Consider the following 17,345-nt stretch of genomic DNA (forward strand, 5'->3'; position numbering starts at 1 on the left):
CACCTTATAGACTAACATGTTTTGGAGCATGAGCTTTCGTGGGTGACGAAGTGCATCCGATGAAGTGGGTATTCACCCACGAAAGCTCATGCTCCAAAACGTCTGTTAGTCTATAAGGTGCCACAGGATTCTTTGCTGCTTTTACAGATCCAGACTAACACGGCTACCCGTCTGATACTTGACATCTTGTGATAGGTATAGGAAAGAGAACGCAAAGCAGTGCCTCTGGCACCCTTGCCATTAATAGATTATGCTCCTAGCATAAGAAGTCCCCTATGGTAACACATTGTAGACCTGAGTCACCCTTGGGGCTGAAGAGAAAACCATCCCTAAGGGAGCTGAAGGTAGTAGTGTACCATCACTCTCCTCCTCATCCTCCTCCAGGGAGAGTGATGCTCCGGCTGCAGAACTGCAACCTCTCTTCTGGGCGGACTTCCTACTCTCAGCCTGAAGTCTGGTGGTAGAGATGAAGCCGTTCTGTTTCTCTGTCAAAAGATTGGCGTAAGCGAGAACCACCCATTCAAATATCACTGAAGCTTTGAGTGTTCAGATAAAATGAGACCTAGCTGCAAACCTACCTTTGGTTTGTAAAACATAATGTAACCCACACACCTCCTGGGTGTGGTGCTCTGTCCCATGTAGTGGCACTGAGACCGCTTAGAGAGAGGTTAATGAGCCAAGGCTGTAGAGCAGACTAACAGCCATATGGCTTTTAGCTCAGGTAGTAGAAGCTCATGCATTTAGCTCAGGTTTGACCCCGATGACCAGGGTCTGTTGGTGTTACAATAACTCCTGACAAGGAGGTTTTACTAAACCAAACAATCCCCTGGCTGGTCTTGGCTGTGTCTATTTGAGAGACAGAGACCGACCTGAACTGAAAATTTTGTCGAAGTCTCTCAAAGATAAACTAGCACCCAGCTCCAAACTATCCCAGGCTTTGCTGCTGCTTTACCGAAGGCATAATTCTATTTAAGCTGAGTTGTTAGAAATTATTTGTATTTATTGGTGATGGGTTGTATTCTGAGTACCTCATACTATTTTATTGTGTGTGGTATTCTAAGCTGATAACCCCCCAGTAAAATATTTCTGCCAGGATTGTAAAGCAAAAGTAAGTACTAAATGCATGTGATCATCTCTCTCCTTATGACTCACTGTTAGTGACTACAGCAAACTGCTGCTCCTTTACTTCAGGTGGTAAAGGGCTGTATTGGTGGAGCTGCAGGTCCCAGTTTCAGACTCTGGTAATGGACCATGGTGGTATCTGTATGTGCCTGGCTGCAGACAGTTTTACACAGGAATGCACTATCAATCAGGCCAATGGAGATAAGAATACAAGGCCAAGCGGTAACTCAGGGTCACTTTGGTCCCAGTGCAGGAGGATATGGAAACATGGTCTTGAGTGCCTGTCATGGGGAGAGAGGGTGAGATAATAGGGCCTTGTCAGGGCTGGATTTACACCTTACCCGCCACTAGGCACAGCATCTTCAGTGCCCCCCCACTTGTAGGCACCCCTAGAACACCACTCGGCACATGCCTACTCAGCCTAATTAGAAATGCGGCCCTGGGCCTTATATACTTCCCTCTCCTGTTCCAGTGCCAGAGGGTCGGGAAAGGCATTGCCAAGGCTAGCCCAGGGCCCCCAACTGCCTGCAGTTCCAACCGGCAGCTGCTGTCCAAGGCCAGCCTGAAGACAAGGATCCAAGATCAAGGGCAGTAGCAGACTGGCCAGAGGTGTGCACTTAGTCCTTTGCAAATATGGCAAAAGCAAGGTCCCTGCCCTAAAGGCTCATAAGGGGCTCGATCCTGAGTGCTACTGAGCCATGGGGGCCAGTTGCAGGCCTAACCCAGAACCCTAACTTCCCTAGCGCTGCAGGGGGCTGGATCTAGCCCATCTCCAGTGACAAGTGCTGGGGTTGGGGCTATTCCCCATCAGAAGAAGGGGGCCCGTTTCTGAGCTCCGCCGACCTGGCCAGGCCCTGCTCTGCCTCCTCCGCGGGGGAGGGCGGACGGCGGCTCCGCCCCCCCCGGCTCTCCCCGCCCCGGGGAAGGGCAGAGGGGAGCCCCGCGCCCCTATGCCGGCGCAGCGCAGGCCGCACACTGCAGAGCGCAGCGGGCGGCGCGTCCTTTCCCTGCTGCTGCGTGGCTGGGCGGACCGGGAAATGCGGGCGGCTCCCTCCTGCCGCTGCCCGGCCTCTTGGCCCTGGCTGCTCGGGATTTGCTGTGCCGGGATCCTGCTGGCTTCGGGGGCCGCTGGAGCCGGGCCGAGAGGGCCGGTCCCTCCGCCCAGAGGTGCCGCTGGGACGCGGGGGAGGTGGCCTGGGAGCTGCGGTGGGGTGGGTGCGTGGTGGCGGGGGTCTGTGCTGAGACCGTGCTGTGGGATCCCCGGGGGACTCCCCGGCACGAGTGGGGCCCCGCCCCGTGCTTAGCCCGCAGCAGGTGGGACACTGAGGCCGGCGGGGACTGGCCTTGGCTGCGGGAGGGGTGACCAGGGGCTGTAACCCGCCCTCCCCTGGACCCTCTTGCCCAGCCCCTGTTAATCCCAGTGTGGACAAGGCAGCTGCGGTGTTAACTCTCGCTGGCGGGTCAAGGGAAACACCAGGCTCCCCGCAGGGTTTATTTTGCCCACTGTGCAGATTAGAACTGCTCCGTCTTCACGGGGGGTGGGGGCTAACAGCAGAGTTCAATACACCTGCTTCCTGGGCAGGTGCAGCCTCAATGACTTGCTGGGGATCTAGCAGTGTGTCCCAGGCTGGTGCTCTAACCTCTGGACCAGGCCACTGCTTGCCTGAGAAAGTCTGTCTGCGCTGAGCTTCCCAGCTGGGGTGGGCAGGGTTCCTTAGGAGTAGCTGCCTGGATATTGTACCACAGGTGGAGGCTCAGGCTAACCCCCGAGCTCCGCCCTGGGGGTAGGCTGGGTCCAAGCTCGGGGGGCTATCCTACACCACTAGCACCAACCCCCTTAGCAAAAATCCAGGCTGGGAGGTTGACTCCCAGCTGCAGTGTAGACTTACCAGTCAGGCTTGACACTGTCATCATTGGCTCATCTTTCTTTAAGCAGCAGTACTACTCTAAGCAGGGTTGGATAACATGGTGACATCTTAATTTAGCTTGTGTAAAAGCGATTATAGAGTATGAAACCTAGAAGCAGGCAAAATGTCTGCTGGAAAATCTTTGCACTTGCTTGAATTGTAATTGTTCCCCTTTTATTTTGTAGGTTGTTTCAATAAGTCTTTTATAAAGGTGCCCTCAGTTGCCTTAAATATTATTAATTATATTTATTGTGGTAGTTCCTTGGGGCCAGTTGAGAATGGGATCTTTGGATTCTTAAACAAGTTTTTGATGATAATCCTTTTAAATGTTGTTATCTTATAAGGATGTCAGAGGCTCCGCTTGATGTTTTTAATCGGGTTAAGGAGTTAAAATGAGGTATAGGGACGTTCCAATAAGTATGCAGTTCTCAGATTAGCTTGTACTCATTGGTGCCTAAGTTAATGTCTTGTAACTCTCTCTTTGTAGATGGCATGAATGTTCTTTTCATAGTAGCGGATGATCTGCGTCCCACTTTGGGCTGTTACGGAGACAGCCTTGTAAAATCTCCAAACATTGACCAGCTTGCATCTCGAAGCATTGTGTTCCAGAATGCCTATGCTCAAGTACGTAACACAACTTAATTTAAACATAGCATTAGTATTTCTGTAAAATACTTAATGGTTTGGGTACAGAAAGTGCTAGTGAGACCATTGAAATAGCCAGTTGCTGTATTTTAAAATATTTCGGGTGTAAGCTGGGCTAAACTGTATTATGTGTTTACTTTTGCTGGAATGAGGAAAGGAACACAATGAAGACAGTTCTCCCTGCTGTTAGCAGTAATGTTGTGGTACTCTAAATATTTAACATCAGCTCCTGGGTTTCACTAATAACAATGAGATACTATTTAAAAAAAAAAAGTCATTTGGCACCATTTTGTGCAATACCAATTCTGTGCTTTCCACCCCAAATGTAGTCTTGTAAAAGCTTATTCTATATTTACCCTCTCCCCCTTTTGTGAGCATATGTTTATTTCAAATCCCTCATATTGTTGAGATTTTTCGTTTTAGGGGCAACTTCTAATCATCATTCTTAAGCTCAGGACTCCAAATCTTACTCCTTCCCTTTTGCTGGGTTGGCTGACTAGCACAATATGTCTGCATTCTCAGCCCTGCCTTCACCAGGAAGCCAGAAACCAAGGCCCTGAATCTGATTAGGGAGTTTGGGATCTCAGTGGAGTTACTCTTGTCTGTATGAAACAGACATTCAAGCCTTTGGATTCTAACCTGGATCTCCCACTTGTATGTTCTTTGCATTATTGCTAAGACTACCCAGATACCTGTGCTCGTAACTTAATGTCAGCACAGTCCATCTGCCGTTTCCACTCCAACTCTGTTACCAGTTTTCAAAAGCATGGTCTTTGATGTCACACAGTTTGTGTTACTGGCTGCATAATCAAAGCTCTAGCCTCTTCTCAGGAGTCTGTTAGATTGAGATCCCAAGTGCAAGAAAATACACATGTAGCTGGACATCAGTTGGTGATGTGGGTGGTGGGCAAGAAGTGTCTGTCTGATACCCAGAGTAATGATCCCAGACATCTCAGCTGGGAGCTATGTTAAACATTGCTAGTTGGATTCCACCAGCCCCTAAACATTTTGCATAATGACACCAAAATCACTTGATTGCACTTCAGATACAAACTGAATATACTCGACTTTCCATTAGGCATTAATTCTCCTGTCTCTTGCTTTAGCAAGCTGTGTGTGCTCCAAGCAGAGTGTCATTTCTAACTGGACGCAGGCCCGACACCACACGGCTTTATGATTTCCACTCCTACTGGAGAGTACATGCAGGAAACTATTCCACAATACCCCAGTACTTCAAGGAGAATGGCTACACGACCATGTCCATAGGAAAAGTGTTTCACCCTGGTATGGCTTGTAACAACACTTAGAATCTTCATTTAACAGGTTACCACCAATGAATTGTGTAATTAGGGACAGGTTTTTTTTGTTTTCTATTAAATGACCTAAAATCATTGTCATATGTCTGATGCAGAATAAAGTCCTTCTAGGTTGTCCTTGCTTTTGTATCAACCATTAAATTTTAAAGAGTTACATTTAAAAGTGGGGTGCTAACTGCACAGCATCATTTAACCGTGGGAATTGAGCTGTTATAACTTTTCACATACTACTTAATGTCCATACTTGTCTAGAATTTAGACACTGCTAAAGATGCACCGAGATATAACTAAATGTATGGCCATTCTCTGAGACTTTGGACTTAGATTTCCACATGCTTCACATTACACAGTACACTGCTTAACCACACTTCAGTCTGACATCACCTTATTGGATGAAGAAGCATTGTATGCATGAATCATACCCCCAGTTAAGCTGCATAGAAAATGAGTTCACTATTTGAACAACACTAAAGAGTTGAAAATACTATGTACAAATAACGGCCATACTGGGTCAGACCAAAGGTCCATCTTGCCCAGTATCCTGTCTGCCGACAGTGGCTGATGCCATCTGCCCCAGAAGGAATGAACAGAACAGGTGATCAAGTGATCCATTTCCTGTTGCCCATTCCCAGCTTCTGGCAAACAGGATTTTTACAAGGTTTTTCTGTGATATTCCTCTGTTGAAATTTGCTACCGCTAAACTGTTTGTTGGATGTGTAGAATTTTAATGATTCTTTGTTTTACTAACAATTTATATACACACACAAATACCGTCATTAGTCCTAATTATTTTGTACCCAGAGCTAAACTTGCTCAAGATGCTTGAGGTTTCCCTTTCCTCATAGCCAGCTGTGTTTTAGGGACTGGTAGCTGGAGCAAATGTTTCATCCTTTATTTCTTAAATGCTTCCTTAGTCCCGAATTAGCTCATAAAATTAGTGGGCCTGCTGGAACAGTTTCTACGTTAACAGAACAAATTAACCATGTGTATCTTGTAGCTGAACTCTTCCTAGTTGAGTGAGCTATAAGACCACTTCTAATATTTGCTTTGCTTACTACTTTCCAGGGATTTCATCCAATCATAGTGATGACTATCCGTACAGTTGGTCCATGCCACCTTTTCATCCCTCTGCTGAAAAATATGAAAACAGTAAGGTAAGCAGGCAGTTTGATTGTTTGTGGACCCAAATAAAGATGGGTGGAGAGTGTTACAGGATATAAATATATTATTACTGTCAGGTACAAGCTCTTGCTAATCTGAGTCAAACGTGTTAATTGGAAAGCTACATCTCTATGATTCTGTAATCTAGTGGGTTAGAACTGTGGAGGAAAATCATTAGTCAAATACACTTCTGTTCATCTCCCTGACAAAAGGACATGTCTCTTTGTACAAAGTATGGTTATGCTCATTAAGAGCCCGATCCTGCAAGTGCTTATGCTTGTGAGTAGTTCCCTTGAACTTGGTGGGATTACTGACCACGTGTAAGTGCTTGCGAGACTGGGGGCCTTAATTTGTATTGAGAGCATTAAATCCTTTATCTCAAAACTATAGCTATCATCTCTTGCAAATTACCTCAGCCTCTTCTCTAGGTGGTAAAGTGATGTCAGCTGACTTGGCTGAATTTGAACCAACTCTATGCAATAAGAATCCCAAAATCACTTGAATGTAGAAGTGGTTAATGCATCTTTTAGTTTAGTAGATAGAGACCATTTAAAACCCACTCAAGAAGCCAGCAAGCCACCAGCTGCACAACAATGTGGGTTCTGTTTACACTGTTAGTGGGTTTCAGATGGCGTTTGTTAACTTAGGCACAAACTATGGCCCATGGTTTAAGGATAACCTCTGTGCATGATCCTGGACCTTTGCACATCCCAGATTAATTTGTGCTAAATTACAACACTTGATCCTGCAAAGAGGGGATTAAGACAGCCATCTTTCGACAAGCCATGTAAAACCAGAGTTTCCTGTCTTATTCAGCTTTCCAGAATGTTAGTTGCAATAAGTGTGGTCCAAAGGAATCAATGTAACATTTTTGTAAGTATTGTACTATATGTACACTATGGTGCTTTAGCTATGCTGCTGTAGTATTGTAGTGTAGATGCTTCCTGTGTCAATGCTTCCTTTGACGTAGTTAACCCACCTCTCTGAGAGGCATGGCTAGAATTGTTCCATCGACCTATCTACGTCTCCACTGGGGGTTAGACAGAGTTATCTGCAGCGCTCAGGACATGACAATTTTCACATTAATGTAGGTCATTTAGTCAAGCACTGAGTCAACAGTTACCATGCAATCATGGTATTTTATAAACTGCAATACTAGGAAGTCCCTATGTGAGACAAGATTCAGCCTTGGTCTAACTGGGTTGTGAGGTTAACTGTTGAAAAATACTGACTTCAGTGGCAGCTAGTGTTTGCATCAGCCACTCGCATCTCTCAGTATACAGCATACGTTTAGCATATACTCCAAAGGCCACCTTCTCTTCTCCACCCCTTACAACAGTCAGTCTTTCTCTAGTGACTAAATATCAGCCACTGTTGGCACATACCAAGAAACTAGTGGGTCAGGTAATTGCTCCCAAGATAGCATTCCATGAGTCCTCAGAGTCAGAGGGAGCAAAAGGGCAGATTGATCACGTAACCAATTTCTAACCACTCACCAATGAGCCACAGAGCCTTGGTTTCCTGGATTCTAGAACTTTGGTATCACACCTTCAAGCCAACTGTAGAGCTAGGATTCTGCTTCTTATTGGGTGCAAATAAAAGTTGCCTGTTTGTTTGGTGTATATCTGAGCTCAGGAAAATACTGCTGTTTTTTCCTTTGTGGTTTTGATCAGCTTACCTAGAACATGGCGAACCTTCTTTAGCACTAACACTAGCCACTAATTTCCTGACCAGACTTTAATGCACCATCTTGTGTGGTGGCAGAGTGATCCTTCTGAGTAGAGTCAGACATGAATTGCTCTTGAAGCCTATGGGATGTGTGTGTTCTTAGTTTAATAGAATTAAAGTTGATATTTTTTCTTTGTTTTCCTGAAGACTTGTAAAGGAAAAGATGGAGAGCTTCATGCCAACTTGGTTTGCCCAGTTGATGTGGCAGAAGTGCCCTTGGGTACCTTGCCAGATATGCAGAGCACCGAAGAGGCCAAACGCTTATTGAACATCATGAAAACAAAGAACCGTAAATTCTTCTTGGCTGTCGGTTATCACAAACCACACATCCCGCTGAGGTATCCTAAGGTAAGGAAGGCTGGAGTAAAACCATCTCACTGGGTTTTATGGTGAATGAAACCTCATCCAAAGTTATTCAATGACCAGCATTAACCTTTTAAAAGTTATTTTCACAAGTATCTTACACTGTTACTCTAAAGCAAGATGAAAAATATTCTTGCACTGAAAAGCTGAGACACACTCGTAGCAGCCATCATAGAAAAGTAACTCAGAGTCAAAGTCCATATTCTTTTTAAATGTTTTAATCTGAGCAGTGTGTTCACAGAGCATTAAGTGCCAGACTAAAATCCCACCCTTGCTCAGTGTGTTAGTCCCCGCTGAACATTATTGTGACTACTTGTGCAGTGAGGTATACTCTGTCTGAGGGTGGCAGAATGAGGCCCTAAATGATTTGCATCCTGATCTTCTTCCCCATTTATGTCAATGACAAAAGTTCCACTGAATTCTAAGGGAGCAGGATTGGACCTTGTGTTTTTGAGAAGACTTCACTTGTTGACACATGCTGTAGGTCTCTCCCATATCTGAGATGAGTAGTCTGTGCCATGAGCCAGTTAGGTGCCATACACAACAGCTTGGTACAACGTTATCTTCTGCAAGTCTCCTGAATAGATGCTCTGTGCTAAAAGCACAAATTAGGTTGGTGCTTGCCAACATACCTTAACTAGCTACCGCTGAGTATCCTTTACATTGAGAAACTTATTTTCTTAAAGGTAAAGGGAAGGTGGTGGTGGGAACACCAAAGGAGAAGTGGTTGCTGCTTTATGATGTATAAAGAAGGCTTTGGAGGGGATCTTTCTGCCTTTTTTTGTTTTTTTTTTTTAAAGCCTTTGAAATATCAGATCTTGTTTTGCTGGAGATCTCATGGATTCTGAGCTTCCTCCACCTTTAATTGATAGGCAAAGGGTTGACTCTTTAACGAGGGTGTTCCTTTTTATTAACTCGGTCATTGTGAGTTAGGGAGTATTAGGAAAGCCAGTGTTTTAAACAGTGGGAGTAAAAATCACTACCTCCCCCTTTAGCTAACTGAGTTTCATGTGTGTGGTAAATCTGCCATAATCCAACTAGTTCTATGGGCATCTGTAGCTTTCCAAGAAAAGCAGGAGAGACAAGACCTGAATGTCTAAAGTAAGCAAGTTAAGCCAACAAACAACCACTTCTTGGAAGAATAAACCTTTCAGGCTTTTAAAAATAAACCCCAAAGAAGATAGAAGAGGTACAAATCCTTGTTTTTTCTTTGCTCTGTGTTTCAGTTTATTCTCAGTGCTCTGAATGAGTGCTATGCTGCTGGGATGCCATATAGCAAAATAAAGGTCTATGCTTGGCTATGGAAATCATAGGAGAAGTAGGATTGACATATAACATTGCAGTAATCCTAAGAACATTACACGACAGCAGTACAGTCTGTACCGTAAACATCTGAGTTGCTGTTTGAAGTTTCAAGGTGCTCTTCACAAAAAATGGAGAAGGAATCCAACTTTATAACTGCAAACCTTAGTTTTGCTGTACCGAAATCTTAATACCTGTTTGTGTTGTATCGTGAAGGAATTTCTCAAGCTGTACCCACTGGAAAACATCACACTAGCCCCAGACCCTCGGGTACCTGAAGAACTGCCTGCTGTCGCATACAACCCCTGGACGGATATCCGACAAAGGGAGGACGTCCAGGCGTTAAACATCAGCTTCCCTTATGGACCAATTCCAGAAGAATTCCAGGTAAGCAGCCCAAGTGTTGCTTTGAAATCAGAATTTCCTGGATCACAGTTAAGTGCAAGGTAGCACAGGCTGCTGCTGTTAACAGTGAAATGTTTCAAGGTGCATCCAGCTTTTGACACTCTGGAGAGCTCGCATGCCCTGCCTCACAGCTGTCAGACCAGCCTTTGTTGTAACTGAGTTGTGAGGTGGGTCAGACTAGCAGAGAGTAGGCTGAGGGTGAGTCTGTGTGGTAGCGTGTAGTACTCCTGCTCCCACTCTTGTTTCTGGGCTGCGAGTGCTGCAGGGGAGGTTCAGAACCTAACAGGAATGTTATCACCGCCCTGGAGCAATCCATCTGCCTTTACTAGCCCTTCCTCTTTAAGGACCTCAGGTAGCCTTCCTTCCGGGAAGACACTGACTCCTGTGGGGCATTGCTGGAGCAACAGAGTGCTGGCTGGGACTCCTAAGGAACAGCATTGATTGGCTCAGAGCTTCTTGCTTGAAAGAACTTGTAGGAAATATTTGGAATTTCCTAGTTGTTCCCTCTGTTAAATTTAACTTGGGGCATGAATTATTTGCAGATAGTTGAAAATAAAACTTTACAGTGAAAATGCTGCAGGACCTTTTATTAGAGCAGAGCTAGCAAGTGTATGTACAATTGAAGCAACTCTCCCCCTTTTTTTTTTTTTTTGGAATAACTTGCAGCGGCAGATTCGTCAGAGCTATTTTGCAGCAGTTTCTTACCTGGATACACAGGTTGGCCTGCTGCTGAATGCCTTGGATGATGCTGGGCTCTCGAATAACACAATTGTGATGTTTACTGCTGACCATGGTAAGCATTCAAATACTTCCATGGCTATATGCAAACAACTCTGTTCTGAACTGTGAAAGTTAATCCTGCCATATCAATCACTTTCATGTTTGCCCTATGTACCTGACTTGTTGGTCTCTAGTTAATACACTTCTAAGGCCTGGTCTACACTGGGGCGGGAGGATCGATCCAAGATACGCAACCTCAACTACGAGAATCGTGTAGCTGAAGTCGACGTATCTTAGATCGACTTAGAATCACTTACTTTGCGTCCTTGCGGGGCGGGATCAACAGCCGCCGCTCCCCCATCGACTCCACTTCCGCCTCTCGCCGAGCTGGAGTTCAGCAGTCGACAGGAGAGCGATCGGGGATCGATTTTATTGCGTCTACACTACATATGATAAATCGATCCCGGATAGATTGATCGCTATCTGGTAGGTAGTGTAGATGTACCCTAACACACGCTTCCATGGTTGCAGAACTTCTTTATCCCTGCAGGTAGTTCTCTCCCTAGTCATGTGGAGGGTTTGCTTTTGAGAGGTGAGCCCTCTCATAGCTCAGTAGCCTAAACTTGCAGCATTTTCAGCTCTTTCTGCCCCAGGGAGTGACTCCTACTGGAAGAACAGTGCCCTGGGATAGCTCCCCCATCACCATTTGTAGAAGCCCCATCTGCTGAATTGGGTAGCAGACTTTCTCATTAACTGATCAACTGCAGTTTCTTTCACTTGTGCTTGCAGTTGCGAAATGTCTAAACCAACAACTCAGCAATACAGCTACAGTCCATGTTGCAGGGATCGGGCACTCTAGCGGATAGCACTATGAATGCCATTTAAATTCAGGATGGGCGGGGAATGCCTCAATATCTAGGGAGAATGAGAACTACTAAACTGTTTGTTTGAAACTTGCCACTACACCGCTCTAGGCTAAATGGCCTATTCTAAGGTCCTTCCTTAGGAATACTTTAGCTGGCTTAACTAGTTAGTGAGTTAGAGAATAGAAGCATTAATAGTGTTTTGTGTTAAAATCACTGGATTAGATATACTTCCTTATATGCAGATGTGATTTGGGGTCATTCTTGTGTAGACTCAATTCTTCTTTCTCCCTTGCGCTGTCTCACTAAACTGAGCTATAGTTCCAGGATCTCAGTTTGCTGAGCAATCACAAAATAGTATTCTCAAAACATTGAACATTGCTGATTAGTTCTTTTTTAGAGCGTGCTTCCTTTAGTGTGCCCAGATGTCCCAATTTTATAGAGACAGTCCCGATTTTTGGGTTTTTTCCTTTATAAAGGCTCCTATTACCCCCCACCATGTCCTGATTTTTCACATTTGTTCTCTGGTCACCCTCCCCTCCCCACCCGTTCCTCCCCACCCTCTGGTGAAGCTGGTGGGTGAATATACCAGAAAAGAGTGGCACATGAGCCATCCGCTCCCTCTTAAAGGATTGGGGCATTGTTGGGCAAGATTCCAAAGAGTTTTGATCTCACCTTGGTTCCTTAGGGATGATTTGACAACCTGGCTCCAAGGGCTGCTCAGTGACAGAGTAACAGAGCTGGCAGCTATGTAAATCTTACGTGAATGCTTCAAGGAATTGATCTGGAGATGCATATGTGCAAAATGACATGCCCCAATTCCTCCTTCATGCTGCATTTTTAAGACTTGAATGCTTGCTCTAATTGGGGAACGGGGGGGCCGGGGCAGGAGTAGCTGCTTAATTGGTGAAAGAGCATCATGGTGCAAGATTTTGTTGGTTCTTTAAACAATTTCCACTTTGGAGAAATCTCTCAGTACGGTTAAACACAGATTGATATTTACAAGCTAAAATAAACTTAATAACTGAATAGTGCCTCAAGGACCACAGGTCACTGCTGTTGGGAGCAGGTGAATCTGGCTGCTTGGCAGTTCATAACGGAAATGATCACTAAGCTAGCAATCTAGTATTTTCTGTAAATGATGTTTTGTATCCTCTAGGATGGTCTCTGGGTGAACACGGAGAATGGGCAAAATACAGCAATTTTGATGTCGCTACCCGAGTGCCACTGATGTTCTATGTACCAGGGAAGACGTCTTCCTTTGCTCATCCAGGAGAAAGAGTCTTCCCCTACCTTGACCCCTTCACGCATGTATCGGACTCTGTAGTTGCAGGTACGTTTTCAGCAGTTGCATAAGCACATGCAATTGCAATCCCATATCTTAACCGAACGATTGTGCTTGCCATCGGCAGACAGGTCAGTGGGATTGAAGCTTCTTAGGAGCTGCTTCCTGTTTTTGCCATGGGGCTACGCCTGAGTGCTGATGCCCTGGCGTTAAAGGGTTTGCCCAGGTTTCCAATCTGCACTACTGTATATTGAACACACACAGGTTGACATCTAGTCTCTCAGCTCAGTGATTAGGAAAGTCTGTGCAATCGTCTGTTCTCAGTGTGCCCTAAGTTCAGCAGGTCCATGCTTTGTCGCCTACATAAAGGAGGCAAGATACGTCTACAGCAGAAACCAATTTGGCACTTCTGTTCCGAGTGCAGGACTGAGAGAGCAGTGGGAGTTGCTGGTCAAAATGTGTTTGCCCTGCAGATTTAAATAAAGCTTGCACAGGTCTCTTCCGTCTAGTGTTTGGTTCTGGCTAATGCCATCAGTCTTGGTCTTTGTGGCCATGGTGCTCATGTAGAGCAAGACTTAAAATCATCTGTGAATACAAGCGTTTGCTTCAGCTAGATCTTCATTAGTGGAAACAGCTACAGGGCTGCATTAATGAAAAGGAAGCCCTATTTTTATGTTGGTTAGGCCTAAAGGATACCGTTGATAGTGGCTTCAGCTGTCTCTGCAGCAGCAGTTGGTTTGCAGTTGTGCTGATGTATGCAGTGAGGGCACCAAAAAGCAATGTTTTGGTAGAACTTGCCACCATCTAGCAATTAACTTGGTCATTTATCTTTTTTTTGAAAAGCCTCTCCTCAAAGGAGGAGAGAGTACTTCCAAGGCACTGGTTAGAACATTTGAGGAATAGAAGAGGGAAAAACTAGTATTCTTCTCTTGGTGTTAAGTTTGGTATAAACACCTACATGGACAGGTATCCTCTGAACTACAAGACGCACTCTCTCAAATAGCCAAGCATTGTTGCCCTATGAACTAAATGCAAAATGCACCTGATAAAGAGCTCCTCTGGTTAAGCATCTAAAAAGATGAGATACAGGCTGATGAGCCATGCTATTCTCTAACTTGTATTTTGATGCTTTTTCTAGGAAAAGCCAAAAAAATGGTTGAGCTTGTATCTCTCTTCTCAACGCTCGCTGAACTTGCAGGCCTGTGGGTTCCTCCAGTGTGCCCTGAGCCTTCATTTCATGTTGCGCTCTGCACCCAGGGGCCTAGTATTGTCCAGCATTTTAACTCCAATGAAGAGGAGGATGATTATGACACTGACTATGACCATGACTATGACATTGAAGATGACCATGAGGAGCCTATAGCTTTCAGCCAGTATCCACGACCTGCAGACACTCCTCAGTGGGACTCTGATAAACCAGAGCTGAAAGACATAAAAATAATGGGGTATTCCATGCGTACCGTTGACTATCGCTATACTGTGTGGGTTGGGTTTAATCCCAGTAACTTTAGTGCTAATTTGCAGGATGTCCATGCAGGAGAGCTATACATGGTAGGAAGTGATCCCAATGAGGATCATAACATATATAATAGTAGTCTGCATGGGAACCTTGTCAAAAAGTTTCTTAGGTTCTTGAGGCGTTAGGTCTGGGGATGCTCCCTGTGCGTGCACTCTTGCTGCTGAAGTAATATGACACTTTCCTTTTTGTATAAACTTTGTGTTGTACACAAAGCAACTGGCTGAATTAAAATCCTGTTCATACAAAAATAGTAGCTGTTGGTTTCGTCTTGTTACAGTGCACGGGGGGCTTTAGCCTGACAGATTTCAGATTAGTTGGAGCAAGAAATAACTTCCATGTGCGTGCTTCTTAAAGGGCTGTGCAAAGGTGGACAAGTATATACTCAGGTAGATACTGGCATGGTCCCTAACATTGCAGTATCTGGTAGCTTCCCCAGTGAAAATGAAAAGTGTACTCCCTCTGCCAGATGGGATAGCTTGAAAGGTAGCAGAGTGTATAACTTGCTTGTGTATGTGCAAGTCTGCGCAGAGCATATCATGTAAAACCTAAGTCAAAAATGGGTTTTGTAAGCAGTGTCCTCTTAAGTAAAATGGGGAGACTAAAGTGTAGATGTGACGGGGTGTGCCAGGCCCTTGGAGACACCCTGCTGGAAGCCTTGTGATCCTTCCACACCCCACCCCAGAAAAGGAGCAGTGCAGGTGGGTCCTCCAGGCCTGCCTAGAAAGGCTGCAGTGAAGTGGCCAATCAGTGCAGCAGGCCTAATTAAAAGGAGCTACAGGGCAGTTGCTGGCTGGGACCAGAAGGTGTAGGACACGGGTACTCTTCAGGCAAGGAGGCCCGTTAGAGACCCTATGCAAACAGGGAACCTGTCAACTGTAACCATAAGGTAACAGGTGAAGAGGATGGGACTGAATGGGAAGCTGCCCAGGGAATGTAGCAGCAGCAGATATTAAAGAAAGCAGCAGGTGGCTGCTACTTGTAGGGTCCCTGGGTTGGAACCCGGAGTAGTGGTCAGGCCCGGGCTCCCCCACCAGCCGCTTGCGAAGTGGCCAAAGCCGCTAAGGAAGGGGACAAGTTTTGTTTTGGAGCCCAGAAAAGGGGTTAGAGTTTAAACAAGCCCAGAGACTGGGTGGAAGACCCCAGAGAAGACCAACATTTGTTGGACTGTGTTATCCCGGCAGGAGTTCCTTCAAATGTTTACACTGTGCATGCCTTAGCTGGAGGTCTGAACCACTGAAGACCCACTTGATGAGGACAGCTGCCTATGGGGGGCACCAGGAGCAGAGAAAGTGAGAGGGCAGGTTTGCGCAACACCCCTGATGGGGTGCTTATGGGAAGTGAGTGTGCACCATCATAACAGAGGTTAAGTGACTTACCCAAGGACATAGTGGCAGTTGGGAGTTATGGGTTCTGATCCCATCAACCTTAGTGCTAACGTTTGACATGGTAATTCCCTAGAACTAAAAGGGGCAGTCAAGCATATTTCACTCCAGTTTAGCGTTTTTTTTTAAATAAACCTTTAATTTGCCTCTGTTAGCTATTTGAATTTCAAAATGTCTCCTTTTGAAAAAAGTTCCTGACACGTTTTAATATAATCTGACTTGTTCCTTTTGTACTATTATATAATTTTGTTTCCTGGCAATATGAGTGTTTGTACACCGCTTTATATGAAGAGCTGAATGGCTTTTTCTTGCCCCCTCTCTGCATTCTTTAATGACCACAGTAACTCCTTGGTTAAAATTTTCAAAAGCTCTCCAGTCCAATTTTCAGAAGTGATGTAGGTGCCAAATCCCGTTGACTTTCTTTTCAACCTAGGCTCCTAAGATATTTAGGTGCTTATGAAAATGTTTTCCCTCAACGAGTTCATTTTACCCCCTCTGCACGTGCCTGGGTAAAAATGTTTCAGCATGACTTGTCTATTTTGGACACTGTATTTCGTCCTGCTGGTGCAGGGTTATTTGTGGCAACTGAAGCTTCCTAGCACTGACCTGGCTTTACTGTGCTTCTTAGGGCAGGCGGAGCCAGTAGCATAACTGGTGAGGCTTTGATTTGGGGATGTTGCCCTAGAATCATCCCATTGGGCAGAAGTAGGCCCATGATCTGGATACTAGTGGATACTCTTTCAAAGGGCAACAGTGAGATCTCAGAACATCCCTAGAGGGGTGGGGGCATTGGTTTGGAGACTCGGTATCTCTGCAGTGTTTGCTCTTCCCCTGTGCCAGTGCATCTCCCATAGGTACTCTTTTCTGGCATCTGTTCCAAGATCTCCATAGGGAGTAGAATTAGACAAGTGCACCCATGTGCTAACTGCGTTATTATCTTCCACAAGGAAGTCCTCACAGAGGAGGATATGGCAGAGTGCAGCCCAACCCCTTTCCCTCAGCTGTGCCTTCCCATGTCCCCTTTATCTGTAAAGCCTAAAATCAGGCAGGGGGATTGCACACAATGAGAGACAGGAGATAACATCACATAGGCTCAACCACACTCCTCTTCATAGAAACTTCACTGTTTTCCCCCCCGGGGATTTCCAGGAGGTTATGAGCTGGCCTCACTGTCTCTTTTGCTCTCTATTTATTTATTTCTCTGTTCTTATTTATTTGTATTGTGGTAGCACCTGGGAACCCAAGTCATGGACCAGGAGCCCGTTGTGATAGATGCTGTACAAACAGAACAGCCCCTTGTGCAGATAAAGGCAATGGTGTTGTCTTGAGAGCACCAATTGCATTGAGCCCCAGGGTTAGAAGGGACCGCAAAGGTTATCCAGTCTAACCCCCTGCCAAGATGCTGAATTTGTTGTGTCTAAACCATCCAAGACAGATGGATCCAGTCTCCTTTTGAAAACCTCCTGTGAAGGTGCTTCACAACCTCCCTAGGCATCTGTTCTATTGTCCTGTTCTTACAGTCAGGGAGTTCTTCCTGAAATTGCGGCATTGCTGCCTTGTTCAAAAATCCTCCAACGAAGGCCTCAAGAAGCATTAACCCAATGTCTAAGTAACCATTTTTTGTTCT

At 45.4% G+C, this 17,345-nt stretch overlaps 1 protein-coding gene across 1 annotated transcript; it reads left to right on the forward strand.

The window, feature by feature from the left end:
- The first annotated feature begins 2,068 nt into the window (after positions 1–2,068).
- IDS (iduronate 2-sulfatase) lies at positions 2,069–15,938 on the forward strand. Its single transcript, XM_030576014.1, has 9 exons — positions 2,069–2,289; positions 3,517–3,653; positions 4,781–4,958; positions 6,056–6,144; positions 8,027–8,227; positions 9,761–9,931; positions 10,616–10,742; positions 12,692–12,865; positions 13,956–15,938. Exons 1-9 carry the CDS (start codon positions 2,073–2,075, stop codon positions 14,459–14,461), a joined length of 1,800 nt encoding a protein of 599 aa, XP_030431874.1. The 5' UTR covers positions 2,069–2,072; the 3' UTR covers positions 14,462–15,938.
- Positions 15,939–17,345: the final 1,407 nt, after the last annotated feature.

Source organism: Gopherus evgoodei, chromosome 9 (genome assembly GCF_007399415.2).
Source record: "Gopherus evgoodei ecotype Sinaloan lineage chromosome 9, rGopEvg1_v1.p, whole genome shotgun sequence".
NCBI classification, from domain to species: Eukaryota; Metazoa; Chordata; order Testudines; family Testudinidae; genus Gopherus; species Gopherus evgoodei.